Raw genomic sequence first — 24983 nt, 5'->3', positions numbered from 1 at the left:
AAAAAAAAAAAGGAAAAAAAGGACAGAGACTGGTGCATTATATTAATTCATAAAATTTTTATGTTGAATTCAGTCAAACAATCATTCAAAACAATTTTTAATGACAATTTTTTAAAAACATACAATATTATTCTACTAGGTTTTAACCACTCTCTTCCACTTTCTCACTCCCTCCTCCATTCCTGTTGCAACATTGAAGTTATATGACCGGCTAAGGACAAATCAGATCAGTACCTGGTTAAAACAGTCTGAAGGAGAGTGTGTCAGGACAGGGTAAGTGGGGTATTAGATGTGAGCGAAGAGGAAACCTGAGAAAGAAGAGTGAACATAGTCAGAGGAATAGAGACCATTAGATTCTGAATTGGGCAGTTGGAGCCATACTTGGTCATTCTCCATGAGATCGATGACAGCACTGCCAGAAGCCTGGTCAAGATATCCTTTCTTGTATTCATCATAGGTGTACATAACTGGGGAACCATTTTTGTAGAGTGCAACCCAAACATTTGTTCCTTTTGCATGCACATGGTAGGAGAAATAGTACAGTCCAGGTGTCCTGCAGGTAAAGATTCCTGTTCTGGGGTCATAGTGTTGCTGCCTATTGTACAAGATTTTATCAAATTTGATGGGAACTGTTGCTGCAGGGTAGGCTTTTGAGAGGATGACACTGAAAGCAGACACTGGCATCCCTGTCAGAGCTTGGTTTACTCCTCCTTTTATGAAAGATATCCCTGATAGTTCCCGAGATTCTCCCGCTTTAACATAGCCTTCAGGGATCACAGCTTGGCCAGGGGGACCAGGAGGACCTGGGGGGCCAGGCATGCCAGGCTCACCGTTGCTCCCTTTAGGCCCAGGAGGCCCAGGTGGTCCCATGGGTCCACTTAAGCCTTTTGTGGAAATACCTGCTGGGCCTGGCAGTCCTGGTGCTCCTGGCTCACCCTTTGCACCCGGGGCTCCTGGCAGGCCAGGGGGACCAATGGGGCCTCTGATCCCAGGTATTCCTGAAGGCCCTCTAGGGCCTGGCTCGCCGTTGGTCCCTGGCACTCCCTTGGCTCCTTGTGGACCCATTGGACCGGGCAGCCCAGGTAGCCCAGCAGGGCCTGTATCACCTTTTGGACCTGGGAGACCTGGGTGCCCCTTAGGACCAGCAAGACCCTGCTCACCTGGGTATCCCGGTTTTCCCTCTAATCCTGGTAGACCTCGTTCCCCCTTGGCCCCTGGGAATCCTGGGTGGCCTGCAGGGCCCATGTCGCCTTTGGGCCCAGGCAGGCCGTTCTCACCAGGCAAACCTTTGAGTCCGTGAGGGCCCATGTTTCCTGGTGGCCCGATCGGCCCTGGTTCTCCTGGCACACCAGCTGGACCTTGGTCTCCTTTAGGTCCTGGAAGGCCAGGAGGACCTTCAGGTCCTCTGTGTCCCTTCATCCCTGGCAATCCTGGCTTTCCAAAACCTGGGAGTCCTGGGGATCCGGGCAACCCTGCAGGTCCAGGATGTCCCTTGGCTCCAGGGATACCTGCTGCTCCTGGTGGTCCCATTGGCCCAGGTTTGCCAATACCAGCTTCTCCAGGTTCACCTGGGAGACCCTGGGGACCTGGAAGACCAACTGCTCCAGGTGCACCTGGAAAACCTCGGTCACCTTTCAGACCTGGCTGACCTGGCAGGCCGTTTTCACCAGGCTTCCCTATCCCAGCAGGACCAGGGGGGCCCCGGGGTCCCTGTGGGCCTGGAAGACCCCTGCCACCTGGGCGGCCTGGGATTCCAAATCCATTTTCTCCCTTTTGTCCATTTATACCTGGGATACCTGGCTCTCCCTTCTCGCCTGGGGGTCCCCTTGGCCCCTGAGCTCCTGGAGGGCCTTGTGGTCCTGGCTTGCCAGGGACTGTCAGTCCTGCAGGGCCGGGGGTGCCGGGGGGCCCCTGTGGCCCTCTTGCTCCTGGAAGTCCGACAGGTCCAGGTTCTCCTTTCTCACCATTTAGTCCTCTTGCTCCCGGCTTTCCTGGCAGACCTGGCGCTCCTGGCTTTCCAACCGCAGAGAACCCAGGTGGCCCTGGGGGACCAGGGGGGCCTTGGGGACCCGGACTTCCAAACCCTGGCTTTCCTGCGGGACCTGGTTGTCCTCTTGGTCCAGCAGGGCCTGGGGGACCAGGGGGTCCTTGTTCCCCCCTGACCTGCACACCTGTGAGAAAGAGGAAACCAGATCAACCAGGGCACCTACAACATTTGCAGGCAATGTAGCGTGGTGGTAAAATGCATGAAGGGTTAATTTAACTTCAAGCTCATAGAAGTCAAGTTTCAGCTGCTGTGTTGGTCACTGAGAACCTGCCATTGACAGTAAAAGTGTTTCACAACCATTACAAGTAATAGGTGAAAATTTGTTGGAAATGTGAGCTATAAGGCCTCTAGAAATATTTTTTTTTTTTGCTCCAAATATATTCAGGGTCATCAGAGAGCTTAAAAAATGCTGTGCAAGTGGATGCAGACTATTAAGCAAGGGAAAAAACCACCTAGACAAATAACAGATTAGCAGGTCATCAGACTTGATGAATGAAATCACAGAAAGCTGTCTGTGCAGGTGCAGCAGTTTTTCAGAAATAACTCTGTGCTACATTTAAGTAGTGAGAATTTTGTTCTTCCCTGTCTCCTCCTTTCAAAAGTGTCCCATGGCACTGGTTCTTTTGTAAATATATGAATGTTATGTTTTCAGATATTGTCTGAAAGACTTTTGTCTGTTGTTAAAATTTCCCACAGTGGCAAGATCACAACTGATAATTCATTTTATTGCTGTTGGAATTCTGACACTGTTATAGGATTTTTTAATACTACTTTATTTTCTTAGTTACTGAAACAGTAGATGGAGCCACTTAACCAAACGTTACAAGTAGAGGAACAAACAAGCAAGCTCACTGCTCAGTTTTCTGTGTGCTTTCAAGGAGCCTGTGGCTCTATGCTGGAATTAGCATGCTGATTTGTTGGACATTGCATGCAAGTTTAACACAGATACTGTGAGACTACTTCAGCAGTTTGCAGCAACTGGGAGCATTATAGAACAAAATGGCATATCTGTTGGATGTTAATTTAAGAATTCATTTTAAAAATAAAAAGTGAAGGATGAAAGAAAGAGCCTGGATTCTGTTTTTTATAATAGCAACACATTCTATTGAATGCTCATTTAGAAAATATTATTAATTGAACAACAATTGCATCAGCTACAGTTTTTCCTTTCAGTCTCTCACAAAAGCACCAGTGTATGGATTACATATATGTACACATGGAAGTTTATACAACGACTATTTGTCTGTCTCTTTGATAATAAACTGCATTTTCCAATGTGGCTAGTCTTGTTGAACCAAAAGTGAGGTGAAGGAGGAAACTATTCTTTTACATATTGGTTTGTTGTTTTGTTGGTTGTTTTTTTTTTAAGAATAGAGGTATGCTTATGAGATTTTGGTTTGTTATTGGATCTGCAAGGTTGCCTTCTTCCTGTATTGACAGGGAAATTGTTTTTATCTAGAAAGTGCAGAGAGTTCATTTTCTTTTCTGCTGATGCATAAAATCACTACAAATGCATATCAGCTTATTTTGCACAGTTTCCTATCTCATCCTTCTTAAGGCCATGAAAAGGAAGATAGCTGTTAAAATCCTACACATAGAAAACAAGTATGTTTGTGATTATGATTTATTGACAACTTTTTTATGGCAAATTGCATCAGACTTTAGCTCAGAGTGTATCTCCTTATTACTTTTACCCTATTTAGATGCAAATATCAGTCTTAGGTTCACAACGTGATGAGTCCTGCCAGTTTTGCCTAAGATGGTAAAGGCATTGTCAGCACTGGTTTGTTACAGAGATTTTCTGTGAGCTGTGTTGTTCCAAAGTTGTGCTGCTTTTAGATTCAAATTTAATTTTAATTGTGCTGTTATTAAAAAATATAAATATAAAAGCAGTTGTTTCTCTGGGGAAAGGACTGCTGAATCTGTTAATGAAGTAGAATTTATACCAAGAACATTGAAGTATTGATTGGCTACTCTTTTGCATGTCTCAGCACATACCTTGATGAAAAATTGCTTTACATTCTCTAGTGCAATCAAACCCCATATGTGTATTGAATTAAATATGTAGACTTTAATATAATCTGCAGTAATGGCTTATTTAAACACTGCAGAACAGTGAGACCTTATTCAATTATTGTTTTCAACTTGGGCTTTTCAAATATTTCAAGTCAAAGAGATACTGGTTAAAGGATTATGTTCTGGAGTATTTTTTGAACGATTTCACCAAACTAAACAAAGCTTTAATAGGCTTTCATTGCCAACAGGAATTGTGTGATCTGTTTTATGTTGTCCTGAGTCACCAGTTCGGGTTCAGACTGAAATTTCAGTTTTTGACAAAGCAGCACAAAGCAAAAAGGTACTTATTGGTAACTATATCTGAAGAAGTCAATGTTTGGTGATCAAATTGGAAAAGTAAGCTATGATGAAAACCTTGTCATTGCTACTTGGCCTACTTGCAAATGGGACAACTCAGTAGACAAAATCTAGATTGATTTGGTTCTGTAGGCTCCTGTTTTATTCTTCCGAGATCATCTCAAATTACAAGTGACAATCTCCAGCAGTCTTCTCTCTTTAAACTCTTCCAAAAACTCTTATAGGATGCTTGTTTTCTGGACTCAGGAATAACAGTTTCCTGAACTGAGAACATTTTATACTTCTCAGGTTTTAATATAATCATTCTCTTCCTAAGGATGAATTTGCACTCACATTAGGTTCTGTGTTCATATATAAAGTGAAAACTTAGATCAGGACAATTAATTTCCCCCTTTCGCACCATTTTCTGTTCCCCTCATTCTTGATTAATTTGTTACTGGTTTCCCCCTTCCCAAATGTTTTCTATGGAGGGGGAAAGAAGAACCACTATGAGGAGGGGTAAGTGAAGTATGGTAGAGATAGCCAAGTAAATATTATACTTCGCTTAATCATAGTATAAATATGTAAATTATTCTGAGTAAAGTCATAGAAAAGCACAATGAAAAGTTAATGAGGAAGAAGGAAGGAAATGTAGCGCTTAACTCGGTGAGAATTATAGTTAGTAAATCATCTGAGTAGCTGTTCGTGAGTATGTACCTAAATTTGATCCAGGAGTGCTAGGATTCTGGGAAGTCCTTGTGCTGAAGACAAGGGATGAAACTATGACAGTGTTTTGGTATAGCCCAGGAGAATATTTTGCAGGTAAGGTTCTCAGCCATACTGCTCTCACTTGTTTCTAACTGCTGAGATTCTTGGAGCATGTGGGTTGGAGCTGATTGGTATGGGGCCAGTGCTGACACCAGCTGGTGTGAGACCAGAGTCTCTTTGGGCTCTAGGTGTGCTGCTCATCATCAGACAGTCCATAGGATCTGTCTGCAGAGCTATTCTGAATCAAAACCCCCTGAATGAAGATAATGTGGATGCAATGCCCTGAGCAGCAATTCTGCTCTCTGAATTTGCCCATGTCCTTTTTCTGGTGAAGCCCCTCATTTAGTTTCCTCATCTCCTCACAAGTGTAATTACTAAAACTAAAAATGGATGGGATACAGCAAAAAAAGAAATCAAAAATGCTTTGAATAGCCTGATAATGTTTGAAAGAAAATAATGCTATTCTCAGGGGGTAAGGTAGAATGTTTACAAGGAAGATTGACTTCTCTTAATTTTAGTGATGACAATTTTGAATAGTCATGATGGACCAGAAGCTTTGAGTTCAGGTTTTTTAAAAAGGATGTTGGTCTAAAGATGGAAAAATAGAATAGAACTCAAATAGTTTCAAATATTAGGGATAGCTACTGGTTCAACTTAAAGGGACAGAGAGGATAACAAGAAATAAGAGGAAACAATGTAGCATTGCAGTTATGTATTGCCTATCCAAGCTGTCACAAGACTGCTTTGTGCAATAAAGAGGATTTTTTTAAAATATACTAAAGCTGGAGTTGTTATATTACTATGTGCTTATCCTGATAATTAAAGCATAAGTTTAAATCACTCATGAAAACTATATAGAAGTTCATGGCACATTTTTACAACTATATGTAATTTTATTTTGTCTTTCTAGGCTTTAAGCAGGTCTTCATTTGCCCATGTGTATCATATATACATTTAAATTCACACCTAAGGTCTGTTTTGAGTAAAATACATAACAATATATGTGTATGACAAAATACATAGTTTTTCCTGAATGTAGATAGGTTGTAGGTGACAGGTCTGAATCAAGATATTTGAAGATTATTAGCATGTTGTACATCATTGTGTACACAGTCATGTGTTGCTCCCACTATTGAAGTGGAGATCTTAAGCTGTTACTTTGTTTCTGCTGAATATGCCTTTAATGGTGCTTATTGTATAAAACATGTGTCTGAGAGGTGTGCATCTTTGTCAGTAGGAGGCAACTCCAGAGCTGCTGTAAATTCTTTCTGAAGTGATAAAATTATTTCAATAAACCTAAACTGTTAGTGAAATTTGAATACCAGTAGTACAAGCAAAGAGCTTTTGCTCTTGTACTGAACCTCTAGGGATAATTGTGTTAGTTTATTATGAAAAGATAAACTTACCTTGACTCTTTACATTGTATGGTAGAAAATGTGGTCCCTTGATGCTGGATTGTTTCTGATATCGCTCAGAAAAATAGCCATCACCACCATGGACAATGTTCAGACAAAACAGCAGCAGTAAAGATATTTGTAAATGCATGTTTCCAAATCTGTTCTGTGTAAGAAAAGGTAGAGAAAGTTTGTTGTAAAGAAAAGCTTTTTAGCTCTGGTTTTGGAGCATGAATAGATGAGTTTATCTAAATTATTAGTTATTAGTAAATTATTTTGTGCTTACTTCCATCTGTTTTCACTAGTTTTGAAAAATGCACTAAGAAAAAGGGAATTAGCACTGCTATCACTTTGAATGATGCAGCTGTTGTATAGATAGGTTGGAGGCAATAGTCTCACTCTTAGGAAAAGAGTAATTTTGATTGGATGGATGCCGATTCAAGACAACAGTATTCAGAAACAGTAGTTATTTTGACTAGACCTCCAAAGTAAGTTCAGGAGTTCCAGATACCAAAACTCCTGATGAGAAGAAAAGTTTTTAGTGAAAATACATAAACACTTCCATGATCTTCCTGCCTCTGTCTAATGCTGCAGCAAATGAGAGATGAAGTCCTGGTTCCTTCAGCATAAAAAAAAAAATCTCACCAAGACTGAAACCTGTTTTTTACCTGTAGCCTTACAAAGAACCCCAGTGGCAGAGAGAATGCTGTCACTAGCCCTTAAATATTAATCATCTTCCCTCCCCCCAGACAGAAGAGACACATCCTGAAGAAGTTACCTTCAAAACCAAAGAGAATAGAATGAAATTGTGACATACCAAAATGTTGTGGAGCTCCAATGCAGAGTGGTAGAGGAGTGAAGCCTCCTCTACTGAGGAGTTCTTCTGCCACTGGTGAGTGAGCAGAAGCTGATGATTTCAAGTGCCACCCTTGAGTATTTATCTGGTTTTCTCCTTAGTTGGGTGACTGCTGGACATAAGCTCCTCCCCCAAAATCAGTAAGCAGTAATTACCTGTGTGTGTATAAGTGTGTTTTTTAGGGGTGGGGGAGAGCTATTTTGGGCAGTCATCCTAGACTCTCTTAAGGGGTGTTTTTTGTTAGGTTTTTTTCTCATTATTTTCTTATATTTCTTATTGTTTATGAGATTGTATTGCTCGTAGCTTGATTTTTCTAAAAAATTTTTGGCCCCTCTTAGAATTGATTCAGGTAACATTGGGAAAAATTAACTAGGAAGTAAGGTTAGTAATTCCGAGTATTCATTTAAATTTCTCTGTAAATGTTTTAAGGAAAGACCTATACATTTTGAACTTTGGTGAGCTGTTGCTTTCAGGAGTAACCCCACTAAAGTTTGTACAGACCATTTATGTGAGTAACTAGAGGCTATTTATGTGTTCACTGGGATAAAAGTGAAGAGCTTCACATCAATTAAGATGTTAATAAGGGAGTTGTCAGAGAACCTGATTACTTTTAAGCAGTTATTTTAGGAGATTATCTTCATGTTATATCTCTAGATGTTTGTTTTGATGTTGGAGGTATACTACTACACATATAATGCAAGTAATATTTCTGTATTATGAAATCTTGAGATGCAAGTTCACCTTAGAAAATGAGAACTTCATTGTGTCCAGTTGTAACAAAGGTACTGAAATCCACACTGCTTAATTTTGCAGTGTTAACACAGGGTGGTGTTTGAGGGTTTCAGTTTAGTAAATGTAAGCTGATGCTGGTTTTATTGTTGGTGGATCAAACCTGGTTATGGTTTTAGCACTTAAAAGATTTTGTTAAGCCAGTCTTGTTTAATGCACTGTACCCACAGATTGCAACTTTTTTTAAAATAAATCTTGCAGTTATTCAGCATCACTTTATTGAAGTTCAGTACTAAATAGGCAGTAATTCTCAACCCTTGAATTGTTTGTGACTCTGAATAATCTTTTAAAACTGAAGGTCAAAGTAAGAGACAAGAAACAACTTTTCTGATTAAGGATGAAACTGTAGAATTAAATATATAGTGCACTTTGCTTTCAGAAAAAATAATTTTTCTGTGTATTAAAACTCTTTTGCCAATTGTAGACTTTTTTGATATTCATATATGGTATTCAATTTTGTAGGAGGTATAGAAATGCTAATAAATAATGTGTACTACTGTCAGTTCTCATGCATGGTAGGTACAGAAGGAACATCTGCTGCTGTTCCAACCAAAAGACTGAGCTGGTGGCCCTGAAACCTGTGGCTATCCTGTGGAATGACAGGTTAACGTGTGCTGAATTTTACCTGCTCCATGTCTTTGTTTAATTCCACACTCTTCAGCTTTTTTGGCTTTTATGTATTATGGCAAATATCCTAGAACACAAGTTACTGTACTGAAAGGGACCAGTGGACCATCAAGTCTGTTCTGCTTCCAATTGTGTTAATACCTTTGCTTACTAGAGGACTGGATTAATGTTTTAACTTAAACTGGTGCAATAATTTATTCAATGTATTGTTGAACAGTTCTTTTCTTCTATTCTTCTTCCTAGCCATCTTCTAAACACTATTCTTGTACTATTTTTGTAAATTACCCTTTTCGCTGCAAAGGCCTTCAAACTAACGCCTGCTTTCTCCATTAAGCTTGCATACCTGACCTGGTCAGTGATTTTCAGAGAGTTTGCATATCTGAGATGGTATTTCTACTCCTCACATATGTATTCAGTTTCTTTTAGTCTTTCAGAGAAAGAAACTCTGTCCTCAGGTTTTTTGTGTAACTTCTCAAGGTGCTTTATTTTAAATATTAGCCTCTATAAACTTAAATGAGAATCCAGTCATCCCCTTTTGACAGAGGTAGCAAATATATGGGCATAAAGTTTATTTCCTCCTTGAAAAAACACAACTCCAGCCCCTTTTTTGGTTCATATAAATCTAAAAATAGCTTTTGATTTTTTCAAGCATTTAAATATACAGCCCTCGGTGGGAAATGTGGTTGTTGCTAATTTGACAGTATTTGGTTAAGAAAAGCAGGCGACAGTTTCATGCACACACAGTTTTGTGCTGGTTTCTTGCCGTATTCATAAATACCCCCAAAGCAGGCACACTTATGGTACTAAAGCACCGATAATTTACAATGATATTTACCCAGCACCTCGCTTCCTGTCTTGGCTCCCTCTGGGCAGGAAGGTGAATAATCTCTATGTGTCTCTGCATAAATAGGGATGATTGTGGGATAAAAAGGTATATACAGGCAAACCCGTTGTCCTTGTGATTAACGTGAGCTCCACCCTATTGTGCTATCTTGTGCCACTTCTTTGGCTTGAGGTTTTGTTTTTTGTGGGCATGGGAAGTTGAGGGAGAATTGGAATTCACTGCTTTTTTATGTTTTCCCTGTTGCTGTGGCTATTTCATATTGGCAGAGCATTAACATGCATTTAGGGCTAAGTGTGAGTATGAAAGGTGTGCTGTGGTATGTATTTACCCTTGCAAAAATACATGCAACAGACCCACTTGTGTATATCTATTTACAGTAACAGCACATTGTAAACTAGAATGGTTATTTGCAAAGATGTTTTCAAAATACAAAACTTCGGATGCTTTAGTTTTATAGTTACAAATTTAGAAAATTGTTGTTGCTTACAAATGAAGGTGTCTTCACTCCCTCATCCCCACAAATGTAATAGTTAGGAATAAAATCTGATCCATTTTGCTACTTCAGAGCCTGCTTTTTAGTAGTGTACTGGCTGCATCTACCCATTTAAAGGTAGTCACGTTGGGGCCATGCAATAGCTTAAGTCCTAAGTTTAACTGCAAGAGAAAGACTCCAGAAAGTCTCTGCGGACCACATGAAGTCAAAGCCTCTAGTACCATTTGCAGCAGTTTGCAGTGTTTCCTCAGATTTGCTGACTGGTTGTTGAATGTTGCTGGAAAGCATGCGCTTACGCACACTTTCCAAAACCCCTTTTTGCTTCAGTCTCTTACTCCTGCAGAGTCAGTGGAAATACGTGTAACACGAAAGTGACACCATGATTTGGGAAATGGCAACTGATTTTCACCACAACCCTACAAGGTACTCACAAAGTGACTTGAGTGAGTCCCACTATAAGCAACTGCTTACACGGAAGAGGTGTGGAACATCTTAATTTAGCATAAATTGTAATAAAGCAATTAACCAGTCGCTGTCATGCACTCTTAACAAAAAAAAAAAAAAAGCTGAGAAGCAAAACTACAGAAAAGGTTGTGTTAGGTCCTTGCAGTAGCTGGGAACTGGCCAGTTATGTTCTTGATGTTGAGGATACTCAGTGAGAATATATTTATTGTTTTGACCTGGAGTATGTAATCTTGCTTTTTGCATCACTGGGCACAAACCATGAACTTAAGTTTCAAATAATACTCTGGAAGTGATAACTGACAACTTTAACTGGAAATTTGTCTTATTTTTGATAATTGACCTTTAATTGTAACTTTTTTCCTGAAAATTGCTGTTATGGATTATAGTTAGTGTTTATGGTAAAAATTGTGCTCAAGGAAACTGGTCTGTGGAGGGCTGTTTATTCCCTTTATTTGGATAAGTAATCTCAGTTGTGAAGAAAGAGTCAAGAATGTGCTGGTGGGAGATTTTTCCTTTAATTTAAAAGGTAGACTGAAAAATGGGGAGCAATTTGTTATTGATGATATAAAATCAAAAGACTGTCAGCAACAGGACATAGTCCTTTTGCTGCTTCTTGCTGAGGTCCAATTTTCTTACCTGCTTGAAGTAACCTTGAAGAACATCCTACCCTGTGAGAAGTTTTCTTCTATTAAAATGCTTGTACCCAAAACGTGGTAGTTTTGGAAAGGACTCTAACAGCAAAGGACTCTAACAGCTTCTAGCACCATCTCTGGTGAATGAATTCTCCAGTCTCCAGTTTTAAATTTTCAAAGAAAGGTGTTTAAGAATTTCCATGAGAAGTTTGAAAACCTACCATGAAATTAAAGGAATAATTGGATTTCTTACTTTGTGGAATACTTTATGGCACTTTGAAAACTCCTAAATCATGTCAACTCCGTGGTTTACAGCTGTCCTCTATCCCTGCTGTCAGACAGTGGTGAAGAGTGTTCTCATCTTCCCACGATAGCAGCCAGGTAAGCCCTCAATGGGAGTGCAGAGCAACAAAGCGTTCCGCTGAACCTAACGGGCCAAACTAATACAGAGGGGCTTTAGCTTTTTATTGCCTACAGTCAAATGGACACAAAGGAATGGGTAATTGGAAAATTTGTTAACTCGATAGCTGTGGGAAATCTGGGTAGTTGTTTTTTTTGTTTGTTTGTTTGGGTTTTTTTGTGGGTTTTTTTGTTTGTGTTTGTTTTGTATTTGTTGTAACATTCTGTTTACATGGAGGGTATTTTCTGCTCCAACGCTAGCTGCTTGGACCGCATAGGACTAGAAAACATCTTGGTAAAAGAAATATTTACTTTACTAATTGAAAAATAAGTAAGATTTATTTTGAGTTTCAGAATGTATGTTGTGTGTTTTAATTAAGAGGCTTGTTGAAGTAATGTGCAGGCTATCTATATCCATATTTTGAGATATAATAAAGAATTCTCTTTAAACAAACAAACCAAAACAAACTGTTACTCCTACAGTCCTGTTGTACTCTTTTTATAGACTTTTAAGTGCTTATACTCTTTTAACACTTGTAATTCTAGTTTAGTAAATGTCCTCCTTTCAAGTAGTAATGGAAAGATGGCCTGTATTTTTTCTGGCACTGCAAAACTGACTGCTGACCAGTTTGTTCTGTTCAGCTCAAGTAACTGCGGATCACAAACACTCTATTTAGTATAGCGGTATATTTAAATAGATGACACCCAGTTAAATATTTATAGTTGTATTCTGGCTGAGTTAACTTGCAGGGACACTGAATAACCATGTTGAAACCTCAAGAGAAGATGTTTTCTAAATAGCTTATAGAAAAAGCTTAGAGATTAACATGAATTTTTGATGAAACAGTCCTCTGAGATAGATAGTATTATTATTGCTTTCTAACAGCACTACATTGTTTATCACCATGTTCACTAGGCTTGTATAAAGACAAGACAATCTTCACCCACCTTAGAGAATTTCTGGTAACTGAGTAAAAGATATCAAACAGAAGTACTGGTGTTAGAAAATATGCTTTCCTTGGTTGGCCTGACTGTATTCCTCCCTCACTTTTATTTCTCCCTCCCCTGCTCTTGAAAGTGAAAACAATAAATATTGTTTAAATGAATGTATTAATTTAAAACTCCTTTCAGATATGTGTGTTTAATTGAAAAACAGTTTCAATATATTGAAAACACAAAGCTGGATTTATGTATTAAATATTCATCCTTTCTTTCACAAATGCATTTCTAATTAAGCAGCATAAATGTTTAATTATACAAACTTCTGTATTTTTACTAATTCCTTTTAAAAGTGCAGAGATGCAGCTGATCACAGGACTTGCATGGAGAGAAAGAGTTGGAGTATTTTGTTAACTTGTTGCACAGTTCAAGAAAATAAAATTTCCAGGAGCCTGGTCACTGAATAGACTGAGTAAATGCAAACATTTTGCTCTGAATATTAACAAGAGGGTTCCTCAAAACTCTTTCTGGAGCTACTTAAACATAATCAGATAAAGAGGTTTCCAGTTCATTCTAGCTGAAGATGTTCATTTTTAGCCTTCTGGTTGATGTTGATTGCACTCCCAGTTGTGCCAATGCAATGGTTTATGAAGCTTTTCTTTAATAATTTGATTTTATTAAAATCAGTCAGACTTTCCAGGGAGTGATGGAGGATGGAGGCTTGTTTTCTGTAGGTCCATGTCATTTCACAGTATGTTTTAAATTATTTTTAAGCACATTAAATAGATCATTAGTCTTTTAAAATTACTGCAAGTCTTCTATCTATTTTAGTAAGTACCTGATGTACTTTTTCAAAAAAAGCGTTCGCATAGAAATGTAAATACGCTAAGTAGTCGTATTTTCCCAGTGAGGAGTATTTTTATTCATTTTTTAAATTCATGCTCTATTTTTTCACTGATTTTTATTAGATTATTTAATATCTTTCTGTACCTCTGTGCTTGCTGGACTCAAGGTTTCTGTCAGAGTGCCCTGAACCACATAGAATAAAGTAGAAACCATGGAAAAAAAGAGTGAGAACCACTTCTGCTTTCCCAAAGGTGAAAAAGTTCATGCAGCTTCATTTGGTATCCCGTAATTAGGGGAATCTGCCAAATAGTTGGTCAAAAATAGGTGTAACTGAGCTGCTTTTTCAAGTGTACCCACTGGAGCATGTAGTCAGCCTGCTGAATAGTCTCATTCATTGACTATACTACCTGCTGTGGTTTGGACAATTGGCACAGAGTTGTTTTTAAACTTGCATGTTTAAAAACAGGTGCCAAAGGGGGAAATCCAGACTTTTACAACCAGAACAAATAAAAAGTTGTCTGAGTTCATTTTAAAAATAAGAGATTTGTTTGTTTTATTAAGTCTGGCATTTTAAATATTGTTGTTGTGTTTTAATTTATTTAAATTGAAACTGAAAAATTCTTTTAGTGGGTGCATGTGCATATGGTGAGTGCAAGTCCTATGAGGAGTAGCTGAGGAAGCTGAAGTTGGTTAACCTGGAGAAAAGAGTCTCAAGTGGGACCTTATTTCTCTCTACAACTACCTGAAAAGAAGTTAGAGTGAGTTCCAGTGTCTTTTCCTAAGTAGAGAGTGATACAACAAGAGGAAATGGCCTCACATTGTGCTAGGAGATTATTAGATTGGATATTAGGACAATTTTTTTTTTTTTACCAAAAGGGTTATCAAACATTGGAACAGGCTGCCCAAGGAAGGGGTGGAAACACCATTCCTGGAGGTATCTAAAAGACCTATAGATGTGGTGTTTAGGGATGCTGTTGGACTTGGCAGTGCTGAGTTAATGGTTAGACTTGATGATCTAAAAGTCTTTTGAAATCCAAACGATTCTGTGATTCTGTATGATTTTTTTTGTACTCTCACTTATGCAAAATAAGCTTGAGTCTATGAAGCCTAAGTGTTCTCAATGATTATTAATAGGCTGGTATTCATTTCAGTTTGCTGAAATTGAATTTTTGCAAGCATTATATGGTCACAAAAGAGAGTCATAATTACTTGCTTTTAATAAAGTGCTAATGCAGTGTCAGCTTTTATTATTATAGAAAACCTGGGCTACAAAGTTTTATAGATGACATTTGCTGTATTACCTGACTCAAATCACAAGTTTCAATGTCTCATATAGGACATCCTCCGTAGGAGGAAAATCACATGAATATGAGGGATGATTTTTTTTAATGGACTTTACTAGTAGGCTTGTGCATTCAAAGCTCTGAGGACCAAGAGAGACCCATATGTGAAGTAGGTGGATACTTTCCACTCTACTGATACAAAAACTTTGAGATACTAGGAAAGATAGTGACTCCTAAATTCATCCTGTTTCCCATGGTGATACTTGCTGCCCCTGCTGCTACTGTACTAAATGGTGAAAAAACAAAATGGAAAATTGGACTTCTGCTGGAGGTGGCATGAAATTACTTCTGCACCCATTGACGGTGATCTCCAGAGATCGCAGATACTCCACTAGTTTAACTCTGCTGCATAAAAAAGTAAAAGTGGGCTGGAAAGGATGGAAAGACTCATTTATCCATGTCACATCACCCAAATTGTGATGTGGATTCTGAGTTATAGGTTATCTCATGCAACATTTCTCTCAAGAAATTCTTGTAGAACTTTTGGATTTGTCCCTCAAAAAGCTGTAGATTCCAGTTTGTGAGCTACTGTAAGTATTTGCAGTGGGGAAAAGTATCATATGATGATTAGGGGGAGGGCTTTTTAAGAGTAGAAAATAAGAGTTGCTCTAAATTAGTTTTCAACCAAAAATAAGGGTGGAATCTGGGAAGCTGTGGCTGAAATGAATGCTGTTACTTGATATGGTATCTATGTTAGTGTCATCACATCACTTAACATTAAATCTAGTACATTCAATTCAGTGGTTCTGTTGCCATTGCATGCCTTATCCAATTAGTATCTGGTTATCCATTTCTGCAAAAGAAACAAGGCAAGGTTCTAGCTTTATATTTGCACATTTGCAGTCTCATTCTGCATGCTAGCTTTCCCTTTTTTTTAAAGGTACTTTGCATTTTTCCAACAATATACTTCAATATTAGATTTAGACATTCAAAAAGAAGCCTTATATACAGGAGATCCATCTTTAAATTCAGTAGAAGTTACAGGAATGAGATTTAGAATTTTTTTTTTATTGAAACCTTTTAATTTACCAGCTCAACATTTTTTTAAAATAAAACTGAGAACTTGAAACAGTCTCTTTATTTTAGGACATAAACATAACACTATTTGTCTGTTGAAATATTAGTTCACTAAGAATGCATGTTAGGTCATTCAGAGAGAGCTTATTGTTCCTGAAAATAGGCCTTCTGTGTCTGTAGAGCTGTGGCAGAATGTATTTGCTTACTTATGTATTAGTAAGTAAAAGTAAAATTAAAATACTAGAATATTTTTCTCCAGTTTCATTTTTATACCCGTCTAAATCCAGATTTTTTTCTGGTATGTCCTGTGTACATAAATTGTATTGGGTTTCAGAGTTGGATTCCACCTTTGGCTGTGCTGATGACCACAGGATGTTTACATGAACTATGGCAGACTTTTCCCTCTGAGGCTTTCCTGCAGAGCTATATCCCTGAGACACTCGAGTCGTTTAGAACAGGGGGTTTTGTTTGTTTGTGCACCAATAGCTTGCAGGTACAAGGGAAGATATATTTAGGATAGTCTCGTAGGGAGTGCCAACACTGTTGGAAAACTGAACTGGCGGGAGCATGAGCAGAATTTATTTGATATGTGAAATAATCTCTGGTCAACCTTACAAAGTATTTAAGGATATAGGATAATTTTACTACCTTTATGAGTTTCTAGAGATAAAAATGCCAAATTAAAATAAGAGGAACCTTTTCATTGACAAAGCAAGATCTATTTTGCAAACTTAATTGGAATAGTGGACACAGTTTTGTCATGTTTGTACTAGAACTATTTGGGAATGTTTGAACTTCTAGTGAATCATCTTTTAGAAGAGAAAGACCTCACTGTAAAAGTTTGTATTCTCTAAGAAAACAATCTGAAGTTTCTAGAGAGTTTGTTTAGAAACTGTCAGAGTGATGCTACCTGTGAATCTCACAATTAGGCCTAATGGTCTCTTGGAAGCACAGGATCTTGGTCTTTTCACAAGGAAAAGTCAAAAGCAGTCATAGATGTATAGGACCTGTTTCTGTTGAGACTTGGCAGGTTCAAGAATAGAGAGCAAGTTGAAATTCCAGTATCTTTAAACCATTTTTCTATTAAATGATAGTGCAGGATGCACTGCCATCCAACTGTTATGATGGAAAACTGCCTCATGATGTTTGTTCAAACTTGTGGCACAAGCATCTCTTCCAAGTTGTTAAAATGCTCCTTAGAATCCTTCATTCCTCAGTTACCCGAAGGACATGTATGACACCTCAGATGCAGGTGCATTTTTGTGTCTAGTAGCTGGGAGAAGTTGGTTTGCATACTTGCATACAACTGCAGAAAAGAGATGATCAGCAAGACTATGTTTTGTGTTTGGAATTATTTTATGGAGTTATTTATATGGAGTTATATATACATCTATAATGTCTACTTGAAATAAAGCGTGTTTTGTCCAAGTTATACTAATGTTCAGAAAAGTACTTTAGGCTGCCCAAATCTCAACCATCAGTTTATAATCTCAACCTGATGTCACCTAATTGGATTTCAGGTGATTGCACAGTGGCCTGTGAAGTAAAATATTCCATTTTTGGCACTGGTTTATGCAAATGTGGATCAGGCCTCTGATGTTTTTTCTAGGGATATACATGCCCTAAGTCTGTATTTAACAGAAAATGAATCTATGAACAGAGTCTAACAACAGGTTCTAGGTTTCTGCAGTCAAACTTATGGCCCATCAAAGCTTAATCAGCTTCCTGTACCCCTACAGCACAGCATTTTTCATTGACTTGTGCATTTATGCCACATGCCTGGAAGGCACATAGGAAGCATTTCAAGTTTCTGTTCTTGTGCTAGGAGGGCAAAGTAGATGTGATTCTATTCTGCCACTGCCTCTTCCAAAAGAAACACAGTCTGTTTCTTTTGGAGAGTGGTCCATTAAGCAACTAAGTAGGTGTGAGATCTTGACACTGAAGGTGTAGATAAGCTCTTTGGGGCATTTAGCTGCCAAACTCTAACAAGCCTTTATTGAGCAAATGCAATCAGAAATTTGTAATAATTGCATAAAATTTCGTGGTAGTGGCAGATTGTGTATTTTGCACGTTGTACCATTATGTCCCAAATTCCTAACCTATGGAAAGAATTAATGCCTTGGAGCTGTACAGGACTAGGGTAGAGACTTTTTTTCATTATGTTTTTATTAAAGGATAAACAATCAGTTTTAAACAAGTCTTTTTGAAAAAGCAAAAGCATGAGGTATAAGAAGTTGCAGTTATTACACGTATGAGGCATTGCAGTTGGACTGGTGAAAATTTGACAGTGTTTTTTCTGAAAACTTAATCCTGATGAAACCTCTCAGTTCACACTAAGGATTAATTATATATGTATTTCCTGTTATAACATCAGGTAATTATTTTAATGTTTAAACTTTTCTCTTATGCTTTTACAATTCAGGGCATCGGGGTTCTAGTTAAGGAAAACTATTTTCACAGTCTTTGCTTTTTATTTTTGAAGACATAGTATTTCACACTGTTCTTAAAAGTGGTTTGATGTACAAAAACTGGTATTGGAAGTTGTATACTAACACTCAATTGCCATAAATTAAAATGAAATCTTTCCAAGGAAAAAAAAAATCCCAACAATGCAAGTGTTTCATATGTCCTTTATAATTCTGCAGTTTAAAGCATGCTCACTTGTTATCTCTGTGTTTTCTCTCTCCTTATTGGTAACTGTATCCCTCTGAGATCCTCGTGCCAAATAGATGATAGGAGTAAGAAACTAGTGCTTTGGAAAAGTTGAAACTCATAACTAAACTAGCTTCAGGCTTGTCAACTCTTCCCAAAGGCATTTATTTCCTTCTTCATCCAAATATTTATTAAGTTTTCAATTGGAAAACCTTTTAAAGATGAGTACTGTAATATTCCTGGCTCTTTTTGAAGAACGACGTTTTTGAGTTTTTTAAAGTATGAAAAATACTGGCAAAGTCCATAGGAACTGTTTTTTGAAATTCTGTTTTCCCAAGGTCTTTCATTTGTTTTTCTTAGTCTAGAACAGAATGTTTACTCTGAATTTCAGTTATTGTCATTTTAAATGACCAAAAATTTAGAAAAATTTTCTGCATTCTCTGTGGTGTGGAGCTGATTAACCTGTTATTGTTACCCTCCTGTGTATATCAGAATAAACTGTAGAGGACTATAAATATGTTTGAGAATATCAATATGGGGTATATCCCATGGGGATGCTTTCTGAAACTGGTTGCTCATTACAACATGGAAGTACAGAAAGAGGATTAGATTTCTAAAATAGTGCATATGTGTGTATATTTTATTATTTTTAGGGTTCTTTTAAGGTTTTTTTCCCCCGTACTTTGTTTCATTCTGGATTTGTGGTTAGGCAGGTATTAAGGATTGTCATGATTACACAGACCTCCAGCTTTTCTTAGTGTCCTCTTGACAGGAATCTTGCATGCCAAAGGCATATATATAGTAGAAAATATAACACTGAAAGGGATTTGATAGTTGTGGCTATTGCAAAGAGTGCTGTCTCACTTCAGTAAAACTGATTCCTGTGGAAACTGCTGCCTGGCTAGCTACCACACATTTTGGCTTAAGTTTTGAAGGTTTTAAGTTTGAATTACTCACAAAATTACCTCTGTTTAAGCAGTGGGACATTGAAGCCCATGCCCCACATAGCCTCGTGCTGGGTGAGACATCCTCTGAATGCCACTTTTATAGAGGCAGCTAACTGCTGTCCTCAGATGAGGCTAGAGATAAGAATTCCTGATTTTCTCCAGTGACTGACGGATGTATTCTGGCACTCAATATACTGTCAGTTAGAAATCCATTTTTAAGTATCTGATTGTATCCATTATTTATGTACTTACTATATGTATTGCTATTCAATACTGAATGCTCTGCATTACCTGCATCTCCCTGCATCTGGCCCTTAGTGTCTGATGATGATGAATGGCATCCACTCCCTGTAGGCAGAACGATCCAAAAGGACTAAATCAGGCCAAGTGCTGTCCACATTTCAGTCAAACCTTCCTAAAATGCAGCCTTCATTGATATAGGATGATAAGATTGTACAGCTGACTAGGTTTCTATTATAGTTCTTATTTAGAGCAGTTAGGTAGTGGAAGATAGGATGATTAGTGTTATTTCTTTGGACTTCAGCATGATGATGGGTAGTAGATTTGTAGTTTGGGGTGGGGGGTAGTAGAATATAATTAGTACTAAAATAATGCATTTTAAGAATAGTCCGCTTTCCTTTTACTGCTATTACTGTTAAGTTTTTTTCAGTCTGTCACCTCTTGAAAGTTAGTTGGCAAAATTGCAAATCACAAGAAAACAACAGACGAAATCTGTGTTGCTTTCAGGCTTTCCTCTTTCCAATACCACATCAGGATGTCTTTTTGTTCCCTTTAGAGCTGCAGGGTTTCTTCTCCTGAAGACTCCCTGGGCTTGTGGAAGTGGATGTAAAGGGAGAAGATATTTGGCTTGTAACTAGAAATGTGAACACTACACATTTCCTACATAAAACATGCAAGCAGTGTGTATAGAACTGAAGGCTAATCTCAGTTTTTCAGGGATTTTTTTTCTATGCATTTCTTTCCAATTTCCGTATCTTTAGCTTTGCTCTCTGCTTCTCAATGTATTTGATGCTTCCTCTTACTAATATGTTGCACCTACACAGTTCACCATGGTGTGGGTGGGGGCATTATCAAGCAGGGGTTCTGTGGAGCCAAGCGGCATAAGTAGGGTGAGTCCTTTTTTGAAAAGTAAGACCAAAACAGAAAAGGAAATGCATTTTTCCAGCTGACTACAACAGAATCTTTAGGTAGCAAGAAACTACTGGTTTCTTGTTGCAAAATGTTCTTGCTGCAACTTGTCCAATCACGTTGCATTGAATTACTGCTTTTAAGAAGAAAGATTTGGCTGGAACATAATTAAGGTCATACTTTATTTCTCTTCAAAAGCACTATATACAAAACTTTGTATTTAGTATTAGACAACCAAAAATTATTGTCTGTCCAGTAACTCACTTTAAAATATATTCCTCTAAAAATACAACCTGAGACAAAAGTCAGCAATTCTGAAAATCAGACAGAATCACCATCTACTCTTAGTGAAGGCTTTGGATTTTCTAATTTTGTTATAATATCTCTCATGCTGTCCAAGAGCAGAATTTTCAATCTGTGTCGTTGCAAACACCATATTTTTCATTCAATAGTACTGAAGATCATCTGAGTTTGAGTCCTAACCTGGATGGATATACTGCATAAAAAATAAGCTTTAAATTTCCCATTCATTTTATATGTATAGATGCAAAATGAAAAACCTGCTTCTTGGCTCTCAGCTCCAAGAAGCTGCAGAGGAACTCAGGCTGCTGATGAAATCCTGCTGTGGTGGCAGCGCAAGAATGCTGTTCACTCCATCAGTTCAGGTTTGGAATTCAGGCACTTCTCTTTTTTTTGTGTCTGTGAACTTGAAAGGAGCTTTTTCCAGCAGGAAACAAATATGGATATTTTTATGATATGCCACTTGTTTCAAGTAGTTGCTCAGTTCTTGTTTTCTTCAAATTTATTTAAACTCTTTGGGACTGAAGAGTCTTCTTGCTGTCCAAGAAATCACTACCAGGTTTCCCAATAATTCTCTGGAGTCTTGACATGTGTCTACAGCTTATTCTCCCTTGAGCAAAATGTAATTTAAAATATTTTCAGTGTCTAAAGCCAGACTAGATCATTACAATAATTCATTCCTACTGTCATAACACAAGCCAAAGAAGTTTGCCTAGTAGCTTCTGTTTCTACCCAAAGCATATCTTCAAGGACATAATATTTTATCCTATCTGTTGTGTAGCTGTGGGTTACTCTGGTTACTTCACAAACTGCTCCTGATCCTGCTTCACACCACAGAGGAGAGCTCTCTTTGTAATCACATTTTTCAGTTGTCTGTTAGGAGGTTTTTTTTTTATCTCTCTTTTTTTATTTTTCTTTTTTTTTTCTTGTTTGTATTTTCATTTCTCTGCATTGGAGTGTTGTGCAATACCATCTTAGTATGCAAGGAGCTATATTAACTTGTTTTGATTTGGGAGAATCTAAGCGTCAGGATCTGTGATAGATGGCTGCTACAGACACAATCTCTTCTACCCTCCAAAAGAACTTGATTTGTTTTAGTTTCATATTTCAAAAATATCTTTCAGTTCAGTGGTTTTATTTTCATATCTTTCCTTTTCTCTTGATCAGTTTCTTATCCTGTCATCTTCCTGCTTGTTTGGATATGTTATATATTCTCCATTTTGGATATAGCGCATGTGCGCCTATGGAAATATTCATGCAAATATATATGCTTAAACTGCATTATATGCACACTAATTTGATAACAGACTTAAACAAATAAAGTTTAAAAATGTACTTTTTCAATAAGACATCTTTTGCATATATGGACATGAAAAATTATCTAGTATTAGCTAATTTTCAGAATTTAATTCCAACACGATTTTCAGGCCATACATAAAAATCATACATTTTCATTACAAAATACTAATTTGTTTTTGAAAAGTAATGTAAAAATTAATCCAGATAAAATTATGAAATTTCATAGAAAACGTGTAACTTTTTTTTTTTTCTAATCTCTGATTGCAACTAGTTCCTGACTTAAAAGTTCAACTTTGTACTACTTGACATCCAAGAGATATCTACCAGAATTAGGTAAACTATAGAAAAGCTTTGTAAAAATCCTATTTAATATGTTTGTCTGCAAATTTAGAATAAAGAGAAACTATTTCCTTATCAGAGGAGGAACATTCTTTGAACTGTTATCAAGACTTTACCCTTAGGTGCATGAAAATCTTTACTTTTTCAAATGTCTTTAATTTCCTATTTTCCAAAGTAGTTTTAAACACTGTAATTTTATTTTGAGAAATATTAATTGGTGCTTTTATGTACAGAGCTTAATTAACCCATATGTTATGCATCAGAACAGCATTCATCTCTTTGGGAAATTATGGGGAGCAGAATGACAGACTGTACTGTTCACCAAAGCAAATGTCTGGACTGGTCCTCTGCATCTGTAAGTAGAGTCTGTTGGATCATAACTTCATCCATATTGACAAAAGTCCTGCCTTGTCAAAGGTTTTCTTTTGGCGTAGTCTGCTAAATTAATCTGAAGTGTATCTTTCAATCCAGAAAATTACTTCAAACAGGAAAGGCTAAAGTAGAAATAAGGCTGTGATTGCAAATATGAATCAACAAAGGAAGTCTGGCAGGCCCAAAGCCTACATGACCTACGTGAAGCCCTTCAGAATGTTTCTGTTGACAGATACATGACTGAACTTGCATCTGGCAAATCTTGCTGAGAGACAGCAAAGCAGCTCCTTTCTTGCTGACCAGAAGAGTGGTCAACCCTTCATAAAACCCTTTCTGTGACTTGCCAAAGGTACACAAGTAAATTTGAGATGCCAATTTCTATTTGTGTCCGTGGTAGCAGGTTGTACTTTTCCTCTGGCTGTCGTTCATTAACTCTTTACAAGTCCTGCATTGCATATTCCATTGCTAATGTCTAGTTGACTCCATGCAGATTTGTTGTACTTGCATTTGGGCTCTCCTTGTCTTCTCTCTAGAAGCTGCAGCTTTACAGATAGGTGCTCTTCTGCATATTTCATGCCTCTGGCCAGCTACACAAAGCTAATTCTGTTTTTTTATATTTGAACCTCTGAGCACATTGGACATGTTTATACAGCTGGCACCAGACTTCTGCAATCATGCAGAAGCCAACTGGATGTGAAACAGGCCTTTACTGGATGCTGTGTGACCGTCTAGAGTGGTGCAGCACAATACATGTGTTAGCAAGGGGACATTCATGCTAATGCAGCTTTGTGTGCAGCCAGACCAGGGTATAACGAGAGTCTGGTTAGTCTGGTTGCACCTGCCTGCATAGATACCGTTGCTGTGAACAACAGATTGTGTTGAACTGCCAGTTCTGGTCACTTAAAAGTGAATTATCAAGTTACAGCAAAAAAAAAAAAAAAATTGTACTGTTGCAAAATACAAAGAGAGTGGAAAAAGAACATGGCTGGAAAAGGAAAAGAATTTTTTTTGCACCAAACTATTTCCATCAAAATGCCAGAGGACACAAAACTAGGATTTGGCAGGAGCCTCTTCCACGCAGCAGTTCTCTGTTGGATGCTGTGGGGAGAGTGGCTTTGGAACTGGATGAGTGAGGAAGCTGGAAATCCTATTGTGTGTGCTTATGAGTTTGAACAGAACTTCTTCCTTCTGAACTACAAAAGATGGCAGTTGGTATGTGGCAAATGGTCAGGTTTGTAACAAATATGCATAACCAATTATGGAGTATTCCATGAAGCAGTGGATCCAGAGAGAACAGCTTTGATGTCTGTTACACTGTGTTCCTAGAACTTCACTCAGTGATTGAGCGATTTTAAAGAAAGTGAAAGATAAATCCTTCCACACCCACTGGCAAAGCAGATATTTTCCTTTCAGCAAAGAGCATATGTTGTAGTTAAACTTATATATTAAATACTTTGTTTCTGGGAAATCAGAGCTGCTGCTGTTTTTACAAACAGTAAAAACTGAAGAGATGATGAGTACTTATGTAATAAAGGTCTCCTTTGATATAGAAGATAAACACTTCTCTTGTATCAAAACAGATTTTACCTTAACCTTGTAACTCAAGGTAACATATGAAATTACTGTATCCATAATCTCTGATTCACATGAATTTACAGAAAACAAGAAAGAGAATAAAAACATAACAACAACTAAAAGACTACACAGCCTCATTCCCACAAAGAACTCCAGAGCTGTTGTCTTTCCCCATTTTAAACAGATGTAGTTTGTATTAGTATTCTGGAAATGTAGGTGTAGCAAAAGACCTGCTTTAAACAGTAGACAATGAGAAAAGCTAAATATTTGTGTAAGTGACATGAGGTACTATTAGTCTTTGTCTACTAAAAAGGCTAATGCAGATAATAGTGTAAGAGCCACCTTCTTTAGCTCAAAAGCTGACTCATGCTTTTAATTTCTGATTCAGCTGAGCAGGTTCTGCTTACAGCACACAAACAGCCCCACAGAATTGCACAGACTGCTCACATGATTCAAAAAATGATTGTCTTTTTGGTTAATATGGTGGTGCTGTTTTTCTCTCCTTAAAGAAGATCAAGAGTCACAAAAGACAGTTTCTT

At 37.8% G+C, this 24983-nt stretch overlaps 2 protein-coding genes across 2 annotated transcripts in view; one reads left to right on the top strand and one right to left on the bottom strand.

The window, feature by feature from the left end:
• Positions 1-24983, top strand: part of NT5DC1 (5'-nucleotidase domain containing 1) — a 125673-nt gene that overhangs the window by 15445 nt on the left and 85245 nt on the right. The window lies entirely within an intron of this gene.
• The window catches only part of COL10A1 (collagen type X alpha 1 chain), an 80257-nt gene continuing 55407 nt past the window's right edge, over positions 134-24983 (bottom strand). Inside the window, exons 2-3 of the mRNA XM_033054794.1 lie at positions 6574-6727; positions 134-2171 (exon numbers count right to left, since the gene is read on the bottom strand). Coding sequence (XP_032910685.1) covers positions 286-2171; positions 6574-6727 — 2040 coding nt within the window. The 3' untranslated portion in view covers positions 134-285. The remainder of the gene's footprint in view (positions 2172-6573; positions 6728-24983) is intronic.

Source organism: Catharus ustulatus, chromosome 3, assembly GCF_009819885.2.
Source record: "Catharus ustulatus isolate bCatUst1 chromosome 3, bCatUst1.pri.v2, whole genome shotgun sequence".
NCBI classification, from domain to species: domain Eukaryota; kingdom Metazoa; phylum Chordata; class Aves; order Passeriformes; family Turdidae; genus Catharus; species Catharus ustulatus.
This window is presented reverse-complemented; position numbering and strand designations above follow the sequence as displayed.